This window comes from Dysidea avara, chromosome 6 (genome assembly GCF_963678975.1).
Source record: "Dysidea avara chromosome 6, odDysAvar1.4, whole genome shotgun sequence".
Taxonomy (NCBI): domain Eukaryota; kingdom Metazoa; phylum Porifera; class Demospongiae; order Dictyoceratida; family Dysideidae; genus Dysidea; species Dysidea avara.
In genome coordinates, this window is record NC_089277.1 from 33,036,731 (window position 1) to 33,063,311 (window position 26,581).

Genomic DNA, 26,581 nt, shown 5'->3' on the forward strand with positions numbered 1-26,581 from the left:
AAATGGGGACTAATCATGTACAGAAGACAGTTCTTCTATATGATCCTCCTGTGCTGACAAGTAGCTTAGTAGGTTGGTATGGTAATAGCACTTGAGTTAGCTCATCAGGTAAACTACTATACTGTACTGTGTCATACCGTAAATCAAGAAAAAATTGTCATCAAAATTTTCATTGCTAGCTGTATCAACAAAAATTAAAACGACAAAATTATTAGTTAATATGAAAAATTTGCACATACAAATAATTGACAAATTAGCTACTACCCACAGTTTATGCCACTCATCCTTTACATGTATTGCCAGAAACGACAGTGGATGCATGTACTACAATAAATGTGACTGGGCCTGCGATAATAGGGCATGTGGGCAGATGATTTTTGCCTACTTTTTCACAGTTTCATCACTCATAACGTTTTGTACCATTACGTTATGGTATTGCAATTTTCAGCTCTTAGTAAGCATTCAATTGGCATCATGATGCAAGTTACAGAATGGAAATATATTTTTCCAGTACTGAGATATGACCTATAGAGTGATGGACTGTAGTTTGTGCCCACATTCCCTGTTTTCGCAGGTTCGGTCACAAATATGAGTTGATGATAAATTACAGGACATTATAACTTAATTCTGTCAAACTTTTTTTGTCGCATATGAAAGTGACAAAAATATTTTGCAACAGAATTTTACTACGAAAAAATTTTCTATGCTGAAAATTTCCCTGATTTATGGTATACATCTATCTGTGTGCCATACCTGATTTTGCTGTTGCAGCTATCAATAATTGTGAACTGATTGCCTACCAAAAGTATAACATACCATAACTACAGATGATAGAGAGGAGAATAAGAAGCTTATAAGTTACATGAACACACAGTGACATGGACACAAACATTGCTTTTCTAAATGAGCTGATTTGTTCCATTAGCATAAGGCCACTCCAAATAAATTCTGTTTCCCGTCCACCGCCCGCATCTAGTTACTGTCAGCTCTATTATATTCCATTATTCCGTATTCTTCCATTATTTTCCGGTTATTGTTGCATACTGACAGGCTCATTTGAAACCATGTCAGCTCATGTGTCAGCAGTGCTATCAAGTCCACACAAACTTCACGTTTGTGCTATTTTTGCAATTTCAAAAGGAAGGAACAAGCTTAAGCATGCTTTTATGCAGCTTTTTATGGTTGTGCCAGGCACATAATGGCTTGAAAAGCTGCCAATCTTATAATGAATAATGGAAATGAACCGCCCGCCCGCCCGCCCGCATGCAAATATGCTTGAGTCCAGGACGGGAAATAGAGAATTTATTTGGAGTGGCCTAAGCTTCATGTATGTATAGCTGCTACATGTACTAGTAACAGTTAAGGACCCACAGAATAATTTCCATAATAACAAGTCACACTGATTATTAATTGATATAACATGTTTGACTATTAGTAAATCACAAAATGAGCAGCCACAGTAAACCACATCCTTCACAAACCACCACAAAGAAACTTCTGTGATAACTGAAGTAGTAAGTGACATACCTGTGTAATTATACATGTGTAGATTCATGATAATACGAGCACCTCTAAATATAATTATAGTGTTAGTCATTACAATTATGTGTTATTAAGGTAGGAGCAGAGAACAATACTGTATAGCCTAATTACTTTGAGGGGCAAAATTTTTGAGGTTGTGCAATGTTGGTAATTTTTTTGGTAATTTTCTCCCATGTATTAGAATATATGGAGGTTTAAATATTTTAAGGATAAAAATTGTTTGTAAACCCCCCCCCCCCCCCAAAAATTTCCCCTTGAAATATTTAGGCCATACGGTATACAGAAGTGTGGGGCAAGTCACGTTGGGTGGCTGTAAGTTACAAAGTGTTTTATAACTTTGTGTGCAAAACACACTAGCACAATGTTAGGGGGTCTGGGCCTCACAGGAAATTTTTGATATTTACATACTTTAATAATTCCTTTACTTTGGCAACTGGGTATTGGAAAAGTAAGGGGGGCACTACCCCTCCCACTTTTAAAAGTAGGGGAACTGCTTCACCCCATTTCTCTGCTCGTTCCCATAGCTACGACCTGCACAAGTAAAGCAGCTCCTTAAGATCTTCAAATGGAAGTAGTCAGAAAATCCTGTAATATATAGACAGATTTTCATCTACACAGTAGTTGTGTTTTCTGAGGGAAAAATTTTTTCCGCATCTTTTACACATAGGCCGTAATTCACAATAAAGTATTTTCACTTTAAAAACTTAGTAGCTAAATTAAAATGGTATTGTTTAAGAATTACTCCCAAAGTTTTCCCTCGGAACTGTGGATGGTGGAAATTCATTACCCTCTTAATAAAATCATCACCACAAGGCATAAAGGGTTGCCAATTAAAACAACAGTAGATCCAAACTTGTAAAACGGTAACAAACAACAGTAGATTCAGATGGAAGGTTCTACTCTAACACATACAAGCTCTAATTTATTTATTAAGCAAGCCACATAATTAAAAATCATTACAAGATCACAATAATTACATTACACATTAATTATATACAGTCAGTCATTACATCCACTAAACCACATTATATCATACACAAAATGTCTACACACAATCACATACAGTACATAGTACGTGAGTCTCAGTGTGAGCTCGAGGGTGTGAACTCAACAGTGTCTGATGTTCTAGAAACTTGTAACTATCATCTATCATTAATGCTGTTGCTAAAACCTTGATGATAACATTGATCCTTGATAATGTTGAGGACTGGATCAAGACTGACCTGTAATATTAACAGTCAGTTAAACACGATGTACACATCTACACACTACTATGGTTGATGTACATATATATATGGTCCATATCATCAAGAGTTCATAGTATAAAAAGAGAGGAGAGTGTCCTAAGCAGTATAGCCTGTATAAATGTGAACCTCAAAGTAACACAGTAAAACTTTGATTACTTTAGGATATCATGTCAACACATAAAGTGTTAAGGAGCATTGACAATGTCATCAGTGGACTGCTTATTGAAGTCATAACTACAACAGTCAGCGAAACTTAATGCTGAGTACATCCCTGACCAACTAGCACATTGAAAGTGACTATAGGTATTGCATCATAACTTTGAGATTCACGTTTGTACAGGCTATAGACCGTATTCCAAATAATGTCACATGAATTTTCTATTTGGGGATTCTTATATTTTCGAGTATTATCACCAATGGCGATCGAGATTTCAAAGATTGATATAGAGGCTAACAAACTAGATATCGAGGCGAAATTACCAGGTTTGGTTATTACAGGAAAGAAACAATAGTTTTTCTTCTAGACTTTGAAAACCAGCTGAAAATTTCTAACCCGGCGTTAGAGAATAGATTTTACACCCTTATAACTGTACCTGTTAGTTTTAGGTCTTCCAGGATTGAATAGTGATCTGAATCTTATTAAGCCCCATAGGAACTCCCACTCAAAAATGTTAGAATACCCCAAATAGCCGTAGCCATTTTATTTTGTGATGTCATTTAGAATACAGTCTATACTGCAGTAGGACACTCTCCTCTCATTTTATATTACGAACACTAGATATCATAATACCAAGGGTTTATAAACTCTTACTAATAATGGAACCTATAGGACACATGGTCCCATTTACGTAGCCATAGTTTCTAATAATTAACTGTTTTGTATGGCTTCACCATGAAATTCACAGGGCCTAAAACAACCAAGTTGTCACCATAAAGCACCTTGTACTAACAGAAATCTATTAAGCATTTTGTTCTCTACTATTTACAACAAACAGGGACTCTCTTGTAGTGCAAGTTACAAATTTAGCCCTTCAGAGTGAGCTCTTCCTTCGTGCTTGGTCCTGTGGGACTGAATTTGCTGTTAGACACTATTCACCTGATTATCTACCATAGTGTGGAGCTACCTTTTCTATCAGGTATCTAGTTTACGCATTAATTCTACCCATGTCATACAAAAATTTGATACAGTTTTTTTTTCTTTTTAATTCACCACTGCCAGGCGGAAGCAAGTATTAAAAACTGGCTTCCGCACAATTGTACTACTGCTTGTCCATCCGAAATTCGACAGTCGTATCTTGAAAAAATGAACAACTAGTCATTTTGTATCAAGACTTGTAATAATAGAGCTTGGTAATCTCATTAAATGCTGATGATCTGTGTTTATGCAACATAATTATATTCATTTGCAAATGACAGGAACTGGTAGTCAACCACAGTAATGACTATATTTAAGCCAGGCCACATATCAAGACAATACAGTACCCAGTTATTTTAGGTTACCCTTATAGCAGCTGGCCAGACAAAAAGAGATTCATAATATTTGAATACAATGTATATACAAATAGGAACCCTTATATGGTCATATTTTACCTTCTTATGTTGATGGTGATCTCCCTGTGACTTTTTAAATAGTTCTCTTTCATGTTGCTGTTTATCTAATAGTTTGTATTGTTCAACAAGTTGTGTCTGTTCCCTCTTAACTTCTTAACATTGCCTCTCCAGTTCAGGTGGTTGTTGCTCACAGAGTCTTTCATCTGATCTTAATTACTAAGTACTGCAAAGTTGAAGTTGTCCCTGGAATACATCATTATTTGATTCCAACTTCTTCTTAGGTTTTGTAACTAGAAAAGTACACTCAAATAATTTTATACTTCCCTACATTCATCACAGATGTACTGCATATAGGCATAGGAAGTGGGGGTTGGGGAGGGGAGCATGTCCCCCAATAATTTGATTAGCTATTTAAAGGCTTCAGATCAACGATTGTGACAAGCGTCTCTAAAATTAATTTCTTAGTGGTTGTGACTTACACAAGTAAGAATACACTGCTGGAATGTTTCAAACATGTTTTTACTGCTAAAAATACACTGAAATTCAATCTCAGACAGCTGGAGCTGGTTTTCAAAATGTTTCCTGGGGGGACATGCTCCAGACTCCAAGTTTAGTATGCCCAGCTTGTATTTTGTCTTTACCATTGTCTGGCCCCCCAACCATGAGGTGCTTGCTACACCTATGCTGCACTATATCATACATAATGTACAAGTGTGTGTAGTGCGTGTGCATGTGCTTCCATGTGTACGCGTTGTCACTGTTGTGATAGTGTGTGTGCTAACATGCACGTGCAGATGTATCTTGTATAATTTAGTGTAAATGTGTGTTTCCAGGAGCTTACAAGTGCCTTCGAGTGTTATATTTGCACCTTCGGTACTTATAAGCTCCTGGTGTTACATTGCTAATGAAGACGCAATGATAGGTAGAAAAAAGACCATTACCTGGCCACTTAATGCCAACACTACACTAGGACAGGTACAAACTGACAAACAGCCGTGTGAAACTAGAGCATTAGTGAACAACAACTACTAGGAATCATACCAGCAAGGTGGTAATGGTGTAGGCAGAATATATTATGAAGGCATGAAACACTTGTGTGTGAGTGAATGTGAAAACATAGGAATCATATAATATAATATAATGAAGTGACAAACACACAAAGACACACAAATGCATGCATGTAAGCACATGCCACACACACACAACACACACACAACACACATAACACACACACACAACACACACACATAACACACACACACACACACAACACACACACATAACACGCACACAGCACACATAACACACACACACAACGCACACTAAAACCAGCCACGTGATATCACTAACTATACCAGTGCTGCGAAATATACCGAGTTTTTAGTTAAACCGTGGTATCTGTTTTGGTACCATCTAATTTCTAAACACTGCAATACCGTGGAATAAACAAAACATTCTTTAAAGCTTCACTATTTGTATGAAAAGTGTTCATATAACAAAAATATTATACTGCAATCAACTTGCAAACACAAGCCTGTCTTGAGTACATAAAAAATGTTTAGAAACTGTACTGTACTTTTATATCTGGATCTAGCAGTAGAGCAGGGGTTAATCTAGGGGGGCACAGGCCCCCCTGGTTAGCTACTGCCTTCCTAGGTTTATACCTAAAACCTTGAGAAATGGAAAGGTTTAATTGATCCCAAAGTTGTATAATCCAATGGTCAATATTCAATGGCATCACAGTAAAATTTCACCAAAATTGTTACACCTAAATATTCAAAATTTTCCTGGGGGAGCATGTCCCCAGACCCCCCTAGAATCCAAAGCGACTTACTTTGCCCCCTCTAGGTTAATATTCTGGGTTGAGCCCTGGTAGAGGTATAATGGTATATACCGGTTATACCACAATATTATGTAACAATATTGTACTGTTTGTGAAATATCAAAACTATTCAGTACTGAACTATACCCCAACACAAAATAGGTCATATCTGACCTGATTAGTTAAGTATGCACAAATCCAGTTATCTTCGCTATTTTAGAGACCTGAGGAATGGCACAATAATCACTGAGAGCAAAGCCCGAGGTGATTATGTGCCATTCCGAAGGTCTCTAAAGTATACCAAATTAGAGCTAAAATAACACTTCTTAGATGAATACGATCATCTTTATGATCAAGCAATGTTGTCTACACTCTAGTAATGATATCTGATGGCTGTTGTGACTGAAATCCAGCACAGCACATGATGCAATATTGTCACGGGTGTATCTAACCAGTTTAGACACCTACCTGCGGGTATCTATTGGATTTTAAATACCTTATTAATGACTAAACTTCAAAGCATACTATGTGTGCCATAGTCTAATTGTTGATGTACTTGACTGGAATAACACTACTAAATATGGCAATAATGAAGCCATAAAATTATCAACAACCATCATCATTCTTTATAAGGTACTATCCAAAATGAATTTATCAAACTGTAAAATAGCAGGGTTTGTATTTTCTGCCAACCAAAGACACACACACATGCTCGCATGCACGCGTGTGCACTCTCTCACACACACATACGCTCACAAGCATGTAAACATGCACGCACTCACACACAACACACACTTACTCACATACACACTACACCTACTACACATGCATGCAATTAACGCATGCACACACACACATACACTAGGACACATACACTAGGGTTGAGACAAATAGTTCGAAGCTTCGAAGCTTCCTTCGGTCTCATAACATTCGGATGCTGTTTTACCCCACCAAAGCTTCAATACCATGGATACCAGCATGTTAAACCAGTTGTACAAGTATTATCACTCATTGTGGAAGTTACCATTTACATATTTTTTGATGTAATTGTAGCTTAAACAATGGTTATACTGGAGCTATAGCAAAGTGTATGAATTTGTGCTACAGTGTACACCCTAAGAACCATCAATTGTGGTCGTTAATAGTTGACATGACATTTGCAACAAAGCTTCGAAGCTTCGGTAACATTTTGAAAAGAAGCTTCGGAGGATGTATTTGTGCATTCGTTCCAAACCTCGCAACAAGCATAAAGTGTACACATTTTATGCAACACAAACACACAAATACTCACCAATAAGTAATATCCTCATTTCTTCTCTACTCTTGTACTTATGGTACATGGTGCCATCCTAGAGTAAGACATGTTGTCATGACAACAGTGACATCATAGGCTAGTGACACCACTATGGACATAGAAAGTATCGTAGTGAATCACCTAGTCAGTTGTGGTTCTGATGGTCAGTATTATTTTATTTTAAAGTTACAAGGGTAAAAACTGGGACACTGATAATACTAAACTATGTAGGCTACAGCACTTGATGAGATGATCAACAAAATGGTATTTCAGTGAGGGTTATTCTGCCAATCTCAATGTACCATTTGATACTGGTGGGAAATATAGTCTATCACAAATAGGGATACAATCCCAAGTGTCCATTGTATCATTCATTACAGGTGGAGAATCCTGGGATAATCCTAGCAGGGATAGACGCAACCTGCCATTACAGTATTTGAAAGAAAGAAAAAAAAAGGAATTCAATCTATCCAGGTTACTAGGCAACTGGTATTCAAGTAGTATAATATCAACTTCTGTGAGGAAGTATTGTACAGTGGAACCTCCCTTATCCAGAGCTCTGGCTTGTAGTCTATCAAGTTTGGGTTAGATGAAAGTAGTCTGGCGTAGCTGACCCCCGCGCATAGCACGAGGGTCTGGTGACAGCCGCATTCAGTACCTGTGCCAGCCTTACGAAAAACTGGTACGTCCAATCAGATCGCTTAGTGACCAATTAACAACATTCTATGATGTTATTCCCGATTCATGGCGAGCTTCTTATGTCTTTTCCACAACCAGCACAAATGTAAGGGTTTGCTAAGGAAATAGACGTCAAATCAAGTGCAAGTACAGTAGCTGTCGCGCTCTGTTACCGGAAATTGTCCACATTTTTCGTTCGTATTTTCAAATTTAATTGCATTCCATCTGCACAGGTACTGAATGTGGCTGTCACCAGACCTTCGCGCTACACGCGCGGGTCGGCTACGCCAGACTAGCACAAGGAGGAAGCCTAAAGGTTGCTGTTTAGTGTTTACCTACTAAGTGGCTTGTTTATTCTACTAATGATAACTACCATTTGGTTGCTAGGTGATAATACATTTTTATAACCCAGGGGAATGACCATGAATGGTCTATAGTGACTTCTTCTCTACCCACTAAACTGTAAAGTGCAAACTGATAGCAGTCATTAAAACAGCTACTTCAGCATATTAGCCTGCATTTCTTAGCTACAGACATTTCTGAGATACGGACAGTAGTATGTACCAGACTGCCCGGATAAGAGAAGTTCCACTGTATGCATAATTGACCACTTGTTACTTACATAGCTAGGAATGTCAGGTTTGTGAAACACAACATGACATACAATTCAGTGACTTCACATTATGTTGGTGACATATTGTCCATCTTCAGTAAAATAAAGTTAAACATCCTAATTTGGTTCCTCCAATATAAATAGCTACACTTATCAGATCAGTTATCGTTGATATTGAAAACACTGAGGTGTCGGGGTTGAACTTTTCTTGACATGTGACCAATCCACATGCAAACACTACAACATGTGTGTACACAGAAGATACTCTAATAAATACTCACCACTAAGATATTCTGATAAAACACAATTCTTTACTCTCCACCCTGTAAGTGTTTGAGGTATAATATTCCAGGCAGGTGTTATACTGAAATTACCTACAAGGAGAATTGTAACATTAGAAGCAGTAAAATACCAGACTGGATTTGGCACTGTCAAAAAATCTAACACTGCAATAAAATTATGTCATAGACTGCCAAACTAAACTTCTACACACAAACACAGAACAGCTTACCAAGGTACACATCTCCATCAAATGTTACCCTATATTATCAGGTCCCTGACTTGACCTCATCTAAGTACCCTGTGTGTTAGATAACAGTGTGGATAATAACATGTCACCACTCATGAGTTATGGAATAACATTATTATACAAGTGGAACAAAAAATTAGGAATTTTCAATATGAGTAGGGATCAAAGTAATAAAAAGTACTGAAACAAGAGAGATTATCTACCACCTGAAGTCATGCTAGTACACACGTAATCCCTACTTCAGTTGCCAAGTGCTATCGGTGTAGGAAAGGTTTAATCTATAGGCAAAGCGAGCCGTTTTCATGCAAGAAGTAGGACTGTAGCTGTTGCCATCTTCCCGCTAGGCCTGGCTGAAGGCATCAGTTAGGGAGTCAGTCACTAGAAAATTCAATCAGATAGAATTCTTTTTTAAATTCGTGGAAACTCATAGGATGCATTTCGTGTCGTTTTGAAGGCGAAATCGTGCTTCACTTTTGTAATACAATACTGCTGAATCGCCGAGATGGTTTTGTAAGTCTGCTTTTGGTGTGTAATTTTTTGGCGGGAAATCGTGAACCTTGACGATCCCTACCATTAAGTACTACCGTACTTAATAATAACTAAGGATTGGATGTCCACCAGTATATCAGCAGGTGTAGATGACCTCCCTTATTTCAATACTTTTTAGCTTTTATCGATGTATGCCTATTGCATAGCTCCTTCAGTGTGTTAAGTTTGATAAATAGTTATCATTCAATAATCGGTGGTGTACACTAAAAGGCTGAACTTTGGCAACCCATTACTTGAACAGTACAAAAAGACTATACAACTGAGACATCAATAAAGCTAGACAACTGATATTCTAATAGCACAATATCAATTATTTGTGACATTTACAGGAGTTATGCATAATTGAGCACTTCCTTCTTATAGCTAGGAATGTCATTTAGGAAGATCTGTGAGACACATACAGTATGACATGTAATTCACATGTTACAATATTTGATATTGATAATGAGGTGTTGAACTTTTCCTGACATTGACCAAACCTCAACATTTATGTGCAAAGGAAATAATCTAATTAACACTCACCATTAAGATCTTTCTATGTTCTGATGTTCTCTTCATAAACAATTAAGAAACCAGTGAAGTTCTACCTGGAACCAGTGACGTTCTGTCTGATCTGGCAGGTGTTATACTGAAAACAGCTACAAGGAGAATTGTAACATATGTAAGAAAGTGGTAAAATGTAGGACTGGAGATTACCGACACAGTCAAAAATTTATTGCACTTTATGTCATAAAAGTAAAACTACACCTCTTAATATACACACTAACACAGAACAGCTTACCAAGTTACAACTCCATCAAATGTCATGTAGTTCCCCACATCATCAAATTCTTCACTTAAACTTGATGGTCTGCAGACATCAACTTTATAATACCACAAAATCCTTGGAAAAGACCATGGAGATGTTGGCTTGGCCGGAGTATCATAGAATATCTCTGTAGATTCCTCCAGGTCCTTGTTATTGCCACTAGTGTAATTGTATAAAATAAAAAGGTTACTCAGTTTAAAGTGATAATTGTAATGATGTGTGTTTATATTGGTAGACAAAAAAGAAGATGGAACTGCTATGGCTGGCAAAAAGGCACATCTCAGACTGAAGCTACATCAAACTCAAGCCTGCAGCCTTATAGGAGTAGGACATAACGTCACGATGATTGCGTGACGTACCCATACTGTACATTTTCCCAGAGCTTAACTCTAGTAAGCCATGAAGTTTAGCACTGTGTTTATTTTGGAAATTGTACTTCACTAGTGTAGGAATCACTTTATATACTAAGCGCCGAATAAGTCCTAATGATATTACGGTGAATTTTGCAATAGTGCATTATTTAGAATAAATTCTGATCATAATTTCAGGTACATGTGTTTCTTCACTGTATTCTTAGTCACTAGTAGTAAATGCAATCGACTTTGGCATCTACAGTAGCTAGTACATTAGTTTTTCATCATGATTAGAATTCAATTCAATTATGCAAAACTATACGCGTTGCGACATCATGTCCTACCCCCTCCCCTCCCCGAAAGCAAGCTGCCAGCAGGCCCAGGGCAAAGAGTTAAAGTGGGGCCCCAGGGACAAGGAGGGTTCTACTCTGAATCACAACTTCAGCCTAGCTGTAAGTCGAAGACAAAAGGTCATTACATGCTGACAATGACAATCACTACCCCTCACCAACCATATCTCCTTATTTATAAGCTTGCTACACTGCTCCTCTGAAACTGTGACTGCTCTATTAGAGTATATCAATCTTTTAAACAGTTATTCAGGGGCCCTTGATGGGGGCCCAGGGCAAAATGCCCCATTTTCCCTCCCCACTTATCCTGTGGGCAGCCCTGGCTGCCAGTTATGTAGGTAGTAAAAATTTCAATTAAAAATATACAACCAGCATTACATTTCAATAAAGATACTGATAATTGCCACCATATAATTTCATGTTTACTTGTACATAGCTACCCCCACACCATACTATACCCACACACACCCAGAAGGTTGGCTATTAAGAATGATTGACCACTAGCATACATACATACAAATCCTTTACAACAACTAACTACTACTTAATCAGATCTTGCATTACAGAAAAAAACTGCATGAGTAATGAAGTGGGGGCTAGCAAAATAAAAATAAGCTCAACATAAACATTTTGAGCACCCAGCCCAAGGAAACTCGAGGAAAAACCTGCCGGCCTTTTTTTTTTTTTTTTTGACCGTACAGGAAAAAAAACACCAAAAAGCTCCACTCTTGTGCATGTATATCTTAAAGTCAAAAGTTCTCCGTCTGTCCACTCCGGTTATCTGATGTGAGTTAAGAAATTCACAGGGGAGGGTGGGTGGGTCAAACCTGTTTCAAGACACGTAGCCTAGAGTGAATTATAACACACCACAACACACTTTTTATACTAGGCGTCACGTGCAGACATGACGCAACACTATCAGTATTAACGTAGGAGCTTATTTTCTGTCTAATTCATTGCATTCAAATGCCAGAAAATACACGTGTGTTTGCTACTTGTGTGTGCTTTAGTAGATGTTGCGATTGTTGGACTAGGATACTATGTAGTGACTGTTCTATTAGAGTACCTCTATCTTCGAGTACCTTTATCTTTTTCATGCAAATCTGTTTTACAAACAATGCCTGTACCTGTTATGTGCTAGAGTTACATTCAACACTATTGCCAGCCTGTTATGTAGTCTCACATGGCCAGACCCTACTCTCTATGCAGAATTTATTGATCAGATACTATAAGCAACTGATAAGCACAACACAGAGACTAGGGTCTGACCACACTGTTAAGCCCAGACTATGATGACTTTGATGATGATAAGTGGCTACTAATCAGTGTAGGAGTAGCTTACTTCATAACTGATAATTAATATATCATATAGCAGGATATTTTCGAAAGGTTAAATTTCCGAAAAATTCAAAAATACTTGCTATAGTACATCCTGGCTATGAAGTGACAATCAAAGAAAGTTTAGCTAGGTATATATAAATGATTTTTGCAAGTGTACGCATGCATAGTTTCTACTAATATCAGTTAGCTACAGTTAGGCACTGGGCCACACACACAAGTAGCTAGCCATATAGCTATAGCTACCACATGCGTGCATATGAGCGAGCACGAGTGACACCACGAGTCTTGAAGCCTATAAGAGCTCGAGAAACCAGAAATTACTAGGAAATACTATAATTATCAGCAAACATCTATATGGGCTGAAAAACGCCATGTACTTAGCTATGGCTCAATCCAAAGCTCCATCCGCAGGCCACTGAGGCGAAGTCCACCAAACAACATGGTTCAACCTACGAAGGAAGACCCTAGGGTAGCTAGACGAGATTTTATCAAAGCCAGTTTATCTAGCTATACTGAACAATCACAGCAGTAAATTCTAGCTATGTATGTGATCAACACAACCACTGTTAGCTTCCTCCGTGAATTAATTATCTACAGTGTGGCAGGATAAAGAGGCATTGTTTTGAAAATATTTTTTCGAATTTCCAATCAAGCACTCTTTTTCAAAAATTTAACCTTAAAAATTTCCCGCTATACGGTAACAAATATCACTTCCACTTCAATAATGACCAGATAGTCAGTGGAACACTACAGCCCTATATTTTCCAAACCATGTACACAGAACCTTCCTTGTGCATTAAGTCTAAGTAATTTACATAGATAACTTCTTGTACTGACTTAGCAACTGCCTGAAACAAGCCCATTACATACACCTCCTCTAAATAGTATACCATAATACATGGTGTAACATGAACTAATAATTTTATGTATGGGACAATGTTTGTGTGGCCAGGTTTGACATATCTCTATCTCACCAGGTACCTTGTGAATTCATCTTGATGGCTTAATCCTTTACTATATTGCATTAAGTGAATGTTATCAAATCCCCAGGTCCACAGTTTTGTCTCGAAATACACTGCTAGGTAGCCCAGACATGACATCAATACAGTAATTTTTGTTGTGCTATAACTAAGGACCTAGATGGTCATGATTTAGTGCTGACAATTGACCAATCTTGACCACCTTAGCCTGTAGTGTGAATTACGTTGTAAATACACCTGTACCATGTAAAAATGGGAGTTTAGATCATTGTGTTGATATTTCACTCATAAAATCCTTGAAGTAGTAATGACCAGTAACCCACACAAGGCTGTGCCGTGTCTCACAGGTGAAGTGTGAGCACTCAAAGTCCCATCTGGACCTTCATCTGGACAGTTGGCATTTGCTTTCTACCCATTGATGTTGTGGGCTACTTCTCCAGTTGACTCCAGGACACCAGGTTGCCATCTAGTCCCTATTTGTGTAAACAGCTGAGCATACTGGAGCAATGTGAGCTTCTCGCTCAAGGAAACAACAAACACCAACACACACGCACACCTCAACTATTAGTAGAGCCTCTCTGTCCATAACAACACCTTGGTGTGACTCTAGTCTGCTTCACTGGCTGTATAGTGATGACATGATAGTAATAGATACATTGTATCTTCTTTGGCTATATTGTACACATCTTGTAGCATCATTGTGAAGAATCTGTATAATGACATGTACAGCATTTACAACAATGAAATATTAATGTTAGTATAAACAGGCACACAAGATAAAGATACATGTAAGCACATATGTACAGAAACACACAGATTGTAGCATAACAAGGTTGACATCATTTAGTGATTGAACAAAAATTGCAAGTGTTATGTGGTAAGAATAAACTACTGTCACCATTATAATTATCATTTATTTCGAGGTAAAAGCATGTATTGTAGCTAGGGTACTCATACATTGTAGAGGTACACCGATATGGAAGTTTTCCATTATACCGATAACCGATATATTGGCTACAAAAATTACAGATCCCGATACCGATATTGATATCTGAAGGTTTTCAGCATGGACATTACAATAAATGATTTTTTAAATGTGGCAAAAAGCTTAATAATTATATAACCCGTTGGCCCCTGAGAAAATCCTAAAAAGCATTTCCAGGTTGCTATATTGTTAGTTTTAACCATGTATTGTCTATATCACTCACCTTTGCTACAAGTTTCTTAGATAGAATCGATCTGGCGAACCTTTTCAAAGACGGTCACCCTCGTCCAGAGACCTGAGCTCTGCCAGCAGCCTTGGAACTTTCTGCCATGCAAAACCATCTATACGTTTGCAGCAGATGGGACTACAAAAACTAGCTGCCATCTTGCTGGCCATGATGTGGCAAATCCATTAAACCATATTTCAAGTCCGTGAACTAAAGTACACGGAATACAGTATATGTGCATCAATGTTTCAAAGAATTGCGGACATCAATCCTCTCAATACCAACGGCTAATACTGCCTTCCCCTGGTGGGACCAAAATATTATGCCTTTGTCCTTTAATCACCTAGAGAGCTGTGAAGCAAAGCTTCAGTGTGGCATCTAGTCATAAGGTGAGCATGCAACCAAAACTATGTACTGTACACTGAACCATATTTCCTTTGAAATGTGGTCTGTCCATTTAGATATCAAGCTATTTCTTCCCAGCCACTAAACCCTACTACATATGAGGCTGGAATTAATATACTAGACCACAGTTAAGGGCTACTATATAGCAGATTTTTGTCGCTGACAAATTTACATACAAAAACAAAACTGTGCAACACTTAATATGCAACACTCAATCTCACGAAGTGACAAATTTGTATCACACAGAGTTCTCTACACAGTAGTTGGCAGTGGCTAAGAGAGACCAGTACCTCTACAATCGGACCAGTACCTTCGTAAATCCAACTCTTACAAATATCACTGAAGTACATGCAATATACTCTAGTACAACACACAGCATATCAGTTAACTTTAGGCCACAACTCAGGAATTCCTGGGCAGAATCCTGGACATTAAATTTCCAGTGCAAATTTATTGTTCACTGAAATAAGCATTCACGTACCAAATGGAAAGTAATGACACTTGGTTTGAAATAGATATGCATCACTGTATCCATATCCATGTTGAATTTAAGCAGGCCTTGAAGTTGGCTGGGAACAGGGCAGCTGTTTTCGCTGCTCAATGAAACACCTGTTGTGTAGGGAAATGAAGCTAATATATAATAATAAATAAGATGTTGTGTACATAAACTAGAAAGTTGGCAAATGTTCCAACACAACAACAGTCTTACAGGTGCTAAAAACCTTAATACAAACCAACTATGTCCTCACAATAAAATCCTGCTACATGCTTCCTTAGATAGCTGTGGCTTTCTTAGAATTTACCTTTGGCTTGTTTCTCTTAAGTAATAATGTTCTCACAAATTAAACAATGCATAGGATTTTTCACATCATTGTCTATGCCACCACACAGATTATCTGAAGCCACATTTTTTCTGCACTACATGTTTACACATTGTCAACCTTAATTGTAGGTCATACATACACACATACTACACACATACTACACACGTCACATCCTGTACTACACATGTCACATCCTGTACTACATACACTATACAATATACACACTTACCATCAGTGGACACTTCAAAAGCAATACTATGACTAAGATGATTTGTTTATTTCTTGTTGGACTGGTTGTACAGCTTGTTGACAAAGATGATGTAACTTGTCTGCAGCAGCTGTCCTCTCCAGCCCACATCATAGTATCTGGTCTTGCAATGTCTTCTTGATCATTGCTATTAATAAACATTAAGTTATATACTACCAAAATACAAACACATGTACAAATATTCACACAGTGGATACCAGGTTATTGGTATACACAAATACTCCAGCAATGTAGGCCTACTTTATTCCACGGACTGAACTTGACTGGACTCGCGGACTGGACTGGACTCACGGACTGAGCTGGAAACAGCTTTTAAACAATAATCCAGGAATTATCCATCTCTTGCAACACTGGAGACACCACTATCGAGCTACAACTGTGTTGCTGCTGGCTCTTCCTTACAAGTCATGACACTAGCGCATAGATGGACTGGACTCGTGGACTGAGCTGGAAACAGCTTTAAACAATAATCCAGGCATTATCCATCTCTTGCAACACTGGAGACACCACTATCGAGCTATAACTGCTGGTACTGCTCTTCCTTACAAGTCAGATGACACTAGCACATGCACTAATCAATTAGAATACACTTATGATACACGTGTACTTGCAGTGATAAAGCGTGACAGAGGCTATTGTTGTAGCGTACATGTTTTCTTTTGTTGCTTCAGTACTTAACACTAGCGTTAGGGTTGCAGTGATGAGCCAGATTATTTGCATAGCCCCCTGGTGGTGCCACCTAGCTACCTGCTAAGAATAATTACTGGCTCATCTCTACAGCTGTAACACTAGTGCTAAAGCAACAAAGGAAAATATCTACGGTACAAGAATAGCATCTATCACGCTGTGTCACTGCTAGTACACATGTATCGTAAGTGTATTCTAATTAATTAGTGCATGCGGAGCTAGCAGCAGCACAGTTGTAGCTCGATAGTGGTGTCTTCAGTGTTGTAAGAGATGGATAATTCCTGGATTATTGTTTAAAAGCTGTTGCCAGCTTAGTTCTCCAGTCCAGTCCAGTCTAGTCCAGTCCAGTCCAGTCCAGTCCAGTCCAGTCCAGTCCAGTCCGTGGAATAAAGTAGGCCAGCAATGTATGAGGAGAATATAATCATACAATGGTGTGTGACATATAACATCTTGTAGGGAGAATATGTCATGGAGGCATGAGCTATCAGTGTCTGAGTCACTGTGACAGTACCTCTCTTATTTGAACAATCTGGTATATACCAGACATGGGGCCAAGTACATGAATACTTATACTTAAGTACACTTAAGTACAGATTTGAAAGTACTTGTACTTTACTTAAATACTTTCTTAATTTCCCCAATGTACTTGTACTTATACTCAAGTACTTTGCTAAGTACTTGTATGTACTTGAGTACTTAAAGTACTTGTAAGTACTGCAAACATTGTACGTAGTTTGTACACAGTGGGTGTACAATGAGAATAACAGAATGTTATGAAGGTGCAGTTTACAACTTCTTGCAATTCTTCTACTGCCTTCCCCAACCTTACTATGTATCATGTTGCCACGATTAATGATGTCATAGCATTCTGGCAAACAAAAACAATGCTGTTGTTCAAGTCAGTGCATTTTAAGAGTTTAACAGAGAGATTGGTTGACAAAAACCAACCCCCCTAGGCACACTTACATACTACAACACACTGAATACAGCATATGTTTCACTACAGCAAAATGTACTTGTACTTTACTTAAGTACTTCCAGCATGTACTTGTACTTTACTTAAGTACTCTCTGGATTGCTGTTGGAGTACTTGTACTTGGAAAATTCAAAAGTACTTGTACTTTACTTAAGTACTTCTAAATGTACTTGGCCCCATGTCTGGTATATACTACTATTGTTGAATGAGTGTAATGACGTGCTTGACTGCATGCAGTTGCAGGGAAAACCAGGAAGCCTACGATCATGTTCATGCCTCACGCCATTGTTATGGCAATTCAAACAATGATAAAAAAAACCTCAGTACATATCCCAGAGATGTCCACAACTAAGAATTACACACAAATTTAAATACATGTTGTTATTGCTATCAGTTAGTGCTACATAATTTAGAGGAAGTCACTTCAGAGTATTCATGGTCACTCCCCTGGGTTGATTATCACCTAGCAACCAAGTCAAACTGGTAGTTACTAGTAGTATAAACAAATCACTTAACTGGTAAACAACAACCTTTAGGCTCCCTCCTTGTGTTTCATCTCACCCAAACTTCATTATTGTCAATAGACTCAAGCCACTTAACTAATTTGGGCTGAAAATAGAGGACCAGATATGAGAGGTTCCACTGTAAAGACATCATCATACCTGCTGATGAAAACAATCGTTCTGATGGAACAGAAGTTGCTGGTGGACACAAGTAATGCTGTGTTAACTTTGACAGTACAGGAAGCCGTTTATTGTTTTGGCCCCACCATGTGTAAGGGTTTCCGGTCTTGTAATTCAGATAAGAATTTCTCTACTTCTGTTGTGGTAGCAGGAGTGTCACCAGTGGAGTCAGTAATAATTTCTGAGCCGGATTACATCAAGTAAGACTGCATTTTTAAGTGGACACATTCTCTTTGGTTGGCTAGGACCAGGCTCATCACTTTCTCTTGTGGAATCACTAAATTTGTCCATTTCCTCAATCAGCATCTCCTTGGCTGTAGCCTTGATGATATTACCCAAAAAAAAATCTTTGAACCTGGGATCCTATAAAGTAGCCAAGGCCAATTCTTTTCTTTCTTCAATCCCCGCAAACCGAGACTTTAGAGATTTCAGTAATTCCCCCTTCATTGTACAGATGCCACTGTCATTTTCATTCTTCTCAAGTGTTTTGGTCAGTATCCTTACGTATGGAATGACAATGGATATTGAAGCCAATTCAGCTGATATAGAACGTGTAATTTCTTCTATGGGGCTCAAAATATCGACACATCTCTTCATCATTTCCAGCTGATAGGGTGTAAGCTGCTGGATAGTGCCACTTTCTGCACAGTAGGCTGTCAGCACCATTTTTTGCTCCAAGACGGATTGAAACATATATAAAGTGGAATTCCATCTAGTAGTGATATCTAATTTGAGCTTATGTTGAGGTATACTTCAACTTTCCTATATTCTTTTTAGATTGTGGTTGGCAACTGAAGAGCGATGAAAGTGTCCCACTATGTTTCAGCATATTGCAAGTATATTATTTATGGTCCTTTGTACAAACAGCCCATCTTTTATTACAAGTTGCAGAGAATGTGCAAAGCACCCAAAATGAGCAAAAGAGGCATCATTCATGGCTTTAACCATATTGCTTGCATTGTCACTTATAACTATATGCACTTTACCACGAGGTATCTCCCAGTTTTGAAGCATCTGCTCCATTTGTGCTGCAATGTGCTCACCAGTATGAGATTCTTCCACTGCCTGTGCATGCAGGACTGCAGAAACCTTAACAAATGCATCATCAACCCAGTGTGCAGTTAAAATTAGGAAAGAAATTATACTAACACTACTGCTCCATACATCTGTGGTGAAACTTATGTACTTGGCTGTACCAATCAGCTTACACACTTCTTTCATGCCAGTAGAAATCTTAGGTACAATTGTATCTGTAAAATACTTACGGTTTGGACATTTGCAGTGAGGTTCCAAAGTTTGTAGGACTCTTTTGAAACCAACATCTTCAACCATCAATAACGGCTGGCAATCTACTGCTAACATCTCACCAATTCTCTTGTGCACACGCTGAGATCTGGTGTCATTTATGTCCCAAGGCTTCGATAGTTCTTGCACTTCCTGTAGGGAGAGTTGGTGATCGATTTTTCTTTTACTTGTTTCTTTCCGAGGTGGAGTTTCTTTGGCAGCTTTACGTTCACTATTTTGTGTATTACGTCCGGGTGTTTAGTGAGATGGCTCACTAAGTTTGTAGTTGTATACGACTTTGTACTGCTCCCTCCCTTTGAAACCTTCACCTGGAAAGTATTACAAACTGCATATTTTGCGTCTTCATCCACCACAAAAAACTCCCAAATGACGGAGCATTTCTTTGCCATTTTCTTTTGTTTGTTTCAAGAACAATCGAAATAATATGCATGCACAAATATCATGTGATTATATCATATCGGCCAACTTTAAAACTTCGATCCGATTCTGATATACAAAAAATCTTACTGATATATGGTTAAACCAATACCCGATCAGATTATCGATACAACACTAAAACACACACAGAGCACATGTGAAGGCTTTGGTTGCTGTATACACAACCACAGAAACGCTGAGACACTTGTGCACTACTGAGGTGATAAGAGTCAGTACAGGTAACTCCTTCAGGGTAGAGACCATTATCCCACATATTCTACACTATATACAACCAGCCACATGACATGTGGACATCACTAACTACACTTCATCACATAGCAGGTCATATTTCAGTACCTAATGGAATATCTGTAACTTGCAATGCATAGCCAATTGGTAGGCAATTGGGGCGAGCCTGAGCGAGCCCCACACTAGGGAGTCAGCGGTGTAATGGACACGAATACAATAAATTACGATATAAAGCGGATACCTTACACGTGCTTCCAGATCATTCTCCTTATACGGTGTGCGTAGTCCATACAAGTGCGTATAGTCGTCCATTCCACGGAGAACTTAACGCGTAGATTACTGCTTAGCCATATATGGTATGTGTAATGGTTCATTTCATGGAGGAGTTAACGGCGTAGATTACTGCTTAGCCATATTTGGTATGTGTAATGGTTCATTCACGGAGCAGTTAACGGCGTAGATTACTGTTTAGCCATATTTGGTATGTGTAATGGTTCATTTCACGGAAGTTAACGGCGTAGATTACTGCTTAGCCATATTTGGTATGTGTAATGGTTCATATCACGAGAGTTATTGGTGTAGATTACTGTTATGCCATGTAAGTGAGCACGTGTAACTATTGAATGCATACGGAGGAATGTAGGAGGGAGCAGTACAGGCTCAGAAGGGATGCAGAAACTCCTGAAGAGACAGAAAGGAGAAGGCATAGAAACCATGAATTTATGTGGCGTCGAAGAGCTGCAATGACGTGAAAAAGGTAGTTAAGTAGTATACTCTCAGATCAAAGACTTGACCTTTATATCAACAACTATCATACCATCAATGAAAGCTTTGCAGATGTGTCATAGTGATTTTGCACAGGCTATATTGATTCTTAGACACTCTCCTCCATAAAATATTATGAACTCTGCAATTCCAGAATTCCTTACATTGTTTCTGCCATCAATGCTTCAAATATATACACTTGGGCTCGCCCCACGATGCTGTTAGCATTTGTCTAGTAAGAGCATAGCAACGTATAGTGTAATGGTATGAGAACAAATGGTCTTAGCTCAGAGGAGATGGTCCTAATGAACAGGGTCTCTTATGAGACTAACATGTACACAAGTGATCTGATTGGCTAATTTCTGTACATGACTGGAATAACACTACCAAATATGGCAACAATGAAGCCATAATACCATCAATAACCACATCCTGTGTCATTCCTTATAAGGTAATGTCCTATACAAAACAGTAAAATTTAGGTTTGCATTTTCTGCCAAAAGTACGTGCCACCAAAGACTAACTATCCTTCACACTACACACAGACATACACAAACACGTACGCATGCACAATGCAAATACACAATTAACACACACAGCGTACACATGTACAGTATGTAATACAAACACAACACAAACAGACATTTAGATACTCACCAAATAGTGATATCCTTATTTCTTCTCTATTGTTGTGCTTCTGGTACACCACACCATCCTAAAGAAAGACATGTTGTCATGACAACACTGACATCATAGAGTCCTAACTATTATGTATGAATGCTAACAAGTCTAACATCTGGGCCAAGCACCAACTCGTGATTGTGTGCACCAAATAACAGTGAAAAGTAACAAGTGATGTGTACCGCTCGTTTGTTAAGCAGTTCAACATATTTGATGATAAAGTTGAAGCTACTGGCAGCAAAGAACTAGCCTTCTAATTTTAAGTATATTATATTTACACAACAACAAAACTAACCTTGTACAAATCCGTCCGTAACTTTCGCCTTGTAGCTCATATTGAGCAACAATAAACTTCACAGCGCTCTTCATTTAGAGATGCATCTAATGATATACAAGATCAGGTGATGGTGCTCTTTAATAGGAGTAAAGCAATTGCTTGCAACAGATCACATCGTGAAGAAGACAATACCGGTGTTAAGAAATCGCTTTGCTAGTTGAAAATGGTAAGTTCTACATACTAATAACTTAGATATTTCTGCTTATTATTGATAGGTGAATCTGTACTACAGTTTGTATTAGCCCTTACTACTTCCTGCGGTTTTGGTGACGTTACAAACTTGCTAAGTAATAGAATACGCAAATTTCATAAAACTTGCGGGTTTTCAGGGTAGGCACTGCATAAATTACTGTAGTCCTTAAAGGGTTAAACAAACACTATTGCTAACTATAGGGCGAAGATGGTGACTGCAATGTGTAGCTTTGATTGCTCTATTAGAGTAGTTACATGACTGCTCTATTAGAGTATCTCGATCATTTTTAATGCAGCGAGAGATGAAAAGTGAAGTGTTGCTGAGGGTTTAATAGCTATAAATGGTGTCAGTTAAGTGCAACTACATGCATGCTACTGAAATACAGTGGTATATAGTTGTTTGATATGACAAATTGTCAGTGCAACAATGTTTATGTGCCACTGAGCTAAATTTAAAAGGGGGGTTCTGTCAAAACCCCAGAAATCCCTCTAGATCCGCCACTGCAGCATGTTACATAATTCAATCTAATTCCAATAATAATTAAGATTAATTCTAAACAATGCTCTATTGTTACAGTGCAGTTCACTGCAGTATTGTCAGCTAAATAGAGCTCAACATATCTGACAATACAACATGGTTTACTAGAACCAAACACTGTGGCAAAATGTATAATATGCACACGTCACACAATTACCATAATGTCATGTCCTACTGTACTCCCCCTTGGTACACCAGTATTATCCACATCACTGATATATTTGACCTTGATCACAGATCACTGTGATATATTTGACCTTGATCACACATCACTGTGATATATTTGACCTTGATCACTCATCACTGTGATATACTTGACCTTGATCACACATCACTGTGATATATTTGACCTTGATCACACATCACTGTGATACATTTGACCTTGATCACACATCACTGTGATATATTTGACCTTGATCACACATCACTGTGATACATTTGACCTTGATCACACATCACTGTGATATATTTGACCTTGATCACACATCACTGATATATTTGACTTTGATCACACATCACACAAATCATAGTCTGATGATATAGCGCAACCAAACATGGCACTTGAAATTGGCATTGTTATTAAATTTAAGAGTATACACATGTAATGTAGGATTTAGCTAGGAAATCCACACAAAGTGTTGGGGGCTGAAAAGGGCTCTGGGAACACTGCCGTCAATGAAAATTTAGGTATTATTTTCAAAGCTATAATAGGGACTATGTATGGGTAGTGAAACAGGTACAGCATAATTATAGGTTTATAACCAAACCAAAATGTGTCTTCAGAGCATCTAAAACAGCTTTGCATTTTACTTGCTGAATTTTTAACTGAAACTAAATACTAGATGCCTGAACAATCGTAGCCCAATATTGAGGATATAGAATGTGTACCATGCCTCATAGGTGAACACACACACACACGCACACGCACACGCACACGCACACACACACGAGGCAAAGCAAATCCTTTGACTACTGTGTCTACCCAGTGAACCAGCAGTGGGACACAAGTGAGCACAGGAAAATTCCCCTGGGGCTCAACCATCAGGAGGCTATACCATGTCTCAGGTGAAGAGAGGTCCCACCTGAACCTTCACCCACTGAGTGAGATGTGAACAGATGGTATTTGTATCCCTGGAAACCCAGTGATGTTACAGCTGCACATGTACACTAGTGCACACAAACACACACACACACACACACACACACATGCACACACACACACCTTGACTATTAGTAGAAGCTTCTCCAGCCATAACATCTTGCAAGTACATCAGCTACTGGCCTAGCTAATGTCTGCTACATTATTGGTCTGGCTTCTCATGAAAATATCTATAAAATATTAAACATACATACTAAGCAGAGACATTTAATTCACAAGATACAGACACACGTAGGCACACATGTACAGTTACACACAGATTGTACATAACAACTTGTGAACATAAGAGCCAAATAAATTTGACAGCATTAAACAAATAAGCAACTACTTGATCCTCCAGCAACATTGGTAGAAACTATGGATAGAAAAACAACTTCTTATGTTACTGAGACTTACTATGTCAATGAGAGTAATCCACTAGTTGACGAACGGCTTTACACTCATGCATCGTGGTAGGCACTATATGGAATATATCAAGGAAATGTCACAACACTGCTAACAATGAAAACTCGTGAGTTATCACTAGCTCGTGCGAGTTATAAACATTAGCTCGAACATTACCAGACCCTTAAAAACATCGCGAAGTTAGATCAGCACCAATACGCAAAACAAACACCAGCAATATAGCGACATATAGCTACACAAGCGATCTTACCTGATACGAAGCACATATTCCACAAGAAAATGCAACGTGACAGGCCACAGTTCGTCAATCCTTTGGATCCAAGTTTGAATCAATCAGAAGATTGATGCGCACGTGCCAGCACGTGACACCATTGGAGCTGACTTGAACCATATGCTTGAACCAATGAACAACCTTTGGAAGTTCTGTTGCTAGCTTTATAAAAATGCAGTGATTAATTATTAGGATAATAATCATGAAACTCGTGCAATGAAAATAGCTATGGCAAGGCTATTTTGAAAATTATAGCCGGCTAGTCTATCAAAAAATAAATAAAAATCATTACTTTTTCATTGGTTTTGATTGATAACTAATTTTCAAACGAATTTTCATTTATCATAATGAATACCCATATGATTTTACTGCATTTTCATAGCCACTGATAAAAGCTGTACTATATACCATACTAGCTATGTATTATAGCTACCAGACCAGCTGATCGAGTAACTCAAAACTCCACTTTTCAGTAATAGCTATCATGAATGCAAAGTCTTTCAGCGAAGTTTTTCTTTAGTTTAGCTCCACTATATGTGACTTGTCAATACGATTAAACTCCTGTGATTCTTCCAGTGCTTGAGATGGTGTTGAAGTACATTTTGTATATTGCACATCAAGAGTAAAATTTTGTCATAGCTAATGATTCAGAGTCAATGAAGAGGTTGCTATAGCTACCCTGTATAGCTACAGTTATTAGCTATAATGGTAACTCCAACATGCATGAGGCATTCGGGATATTACCCTTCCTGAATTGATCATTTTATGTTACCAGCTTTCTTAACGGAACATCTGTGCATGTGACATTTGCAAAACATCCGTTTATATAGAATTTAAAGCTGTCAATACTAGCTGTCAATTCATTTTAGCTATATACATGCAGGGAATATAGCCATAGTAGCAAATTCACATGTAACTAAATATTCATTATGTAGGTATTATGAACAATCAAGATTCTCTAAATAATATTATAGCTAACTATAACTATATGATAGTTATGCCGGTAGTACCAAGATAATCTAAAGTCAACATTTAATTTTCATGTTGCATGTGATGGTGCTGTATATGTATTACACCTCAGGTGTATATAGCTATGGATCAGTGCTAAAGTTTATTTTAAAGATCTTTATTTAGGTCACTTTGACGTGATAATGAAGTTCAGTGTATTATCACTATACAGTGACAACTGTCCTTTTGTCCCTTCCTCTAATTGCCAGCTATTAGATCTGCCCCTGTGTATGCTGTACTTGCATGTATGTGGTGATCACTGCACGGATTCATGTTTCAACAGAAGCTGTAAGCTTGTTGTATACTTTCCATGTTTAATCCTTGATCATGATAGGGCTAGAACACACAACTGGTAGATATAGCTATAGGTAATATTATACACTGTTCATCTGTCTACTAAGTACAAATATGTACAGTATCATATGCATATTATAATACAGATGTTAGCTAGTGTAGCTCTGTATCAGAATCACATCATGTATAATGTACACGTATGTGATGTCATAACAAAGAGAGTAGCTATATGTTCCTAAAAATTAGTGT

General features: G+C 38.1%; 1 protein-coding gene across 9 annotated transcripts; it reads right to left on the reverse strand.

Annotated features, from left to right (window-relative positions):
• Positions 1-2,451: 2,451 nt before the first annotated feature.
• Positions 2,452-25,141, reverse strand: LOC136257932 (uncharacterized). 9 transcript variants are annotated; one of them, XR_010702301.1, is made up of 15 exons: positions 25,010-25,141; positions 24,751-24,813; positions 24,418-24,524; positions 22,105-22,162; positions 16,327-16,492; positions 15,755-15,882; positions 14,214-14,366; positions 13,659-14,130; positions 10,607-10,792; positions 10,348-10,463; positions 9,259-9,327; positions 9,029-9,121; positions 7,454-7,511; positions 4,380-4,630; positions 2,452-2,765 (listed from the first exon to the last, which is right to left on the reverse strand). XR_010702301.1 is itself a non-coding variant. In XM_066051260.1 (14 exons), the coding sequence occupies exons 7-9, from the start codon at positions 13,775-13,777 to the stop codon at positions 10,409-10,411; spliced, it is 360 nt and encodes a 119-aa protein (XP_065907332.1). In that variant the 5' UTR covers positions 13,778-14,366; positions 15,755-15,882; positions 16,327-16,492; positions 22,105-22,162; positions 24,418-24,524; positions 24,751-24,813; positions 25,010-25,141; the 3' UTR covers positions 2,452-2,765; positions 4,380-4,630; positions 7,454-7,511; positions 9,029-9,121; positions 9,259-9,327; positions 10,348-10,408. The 9 variants fall into 9 exon arrangements, 1 of the variants encoding a protein (XP_065907332.1); XR_010702303.1 differs by adding an exon at positions 14,866-15,697 and having other exon boundaries at positions 13,659-14,366; XR_010702306.1 differs by adding an exon at positions 22,424-22,509 and having other exon boundaries at positions 13,659-14,366.
• Between the last annotated feature and the right edge of the window lie 1,440 nt (positions 25,142-26,581).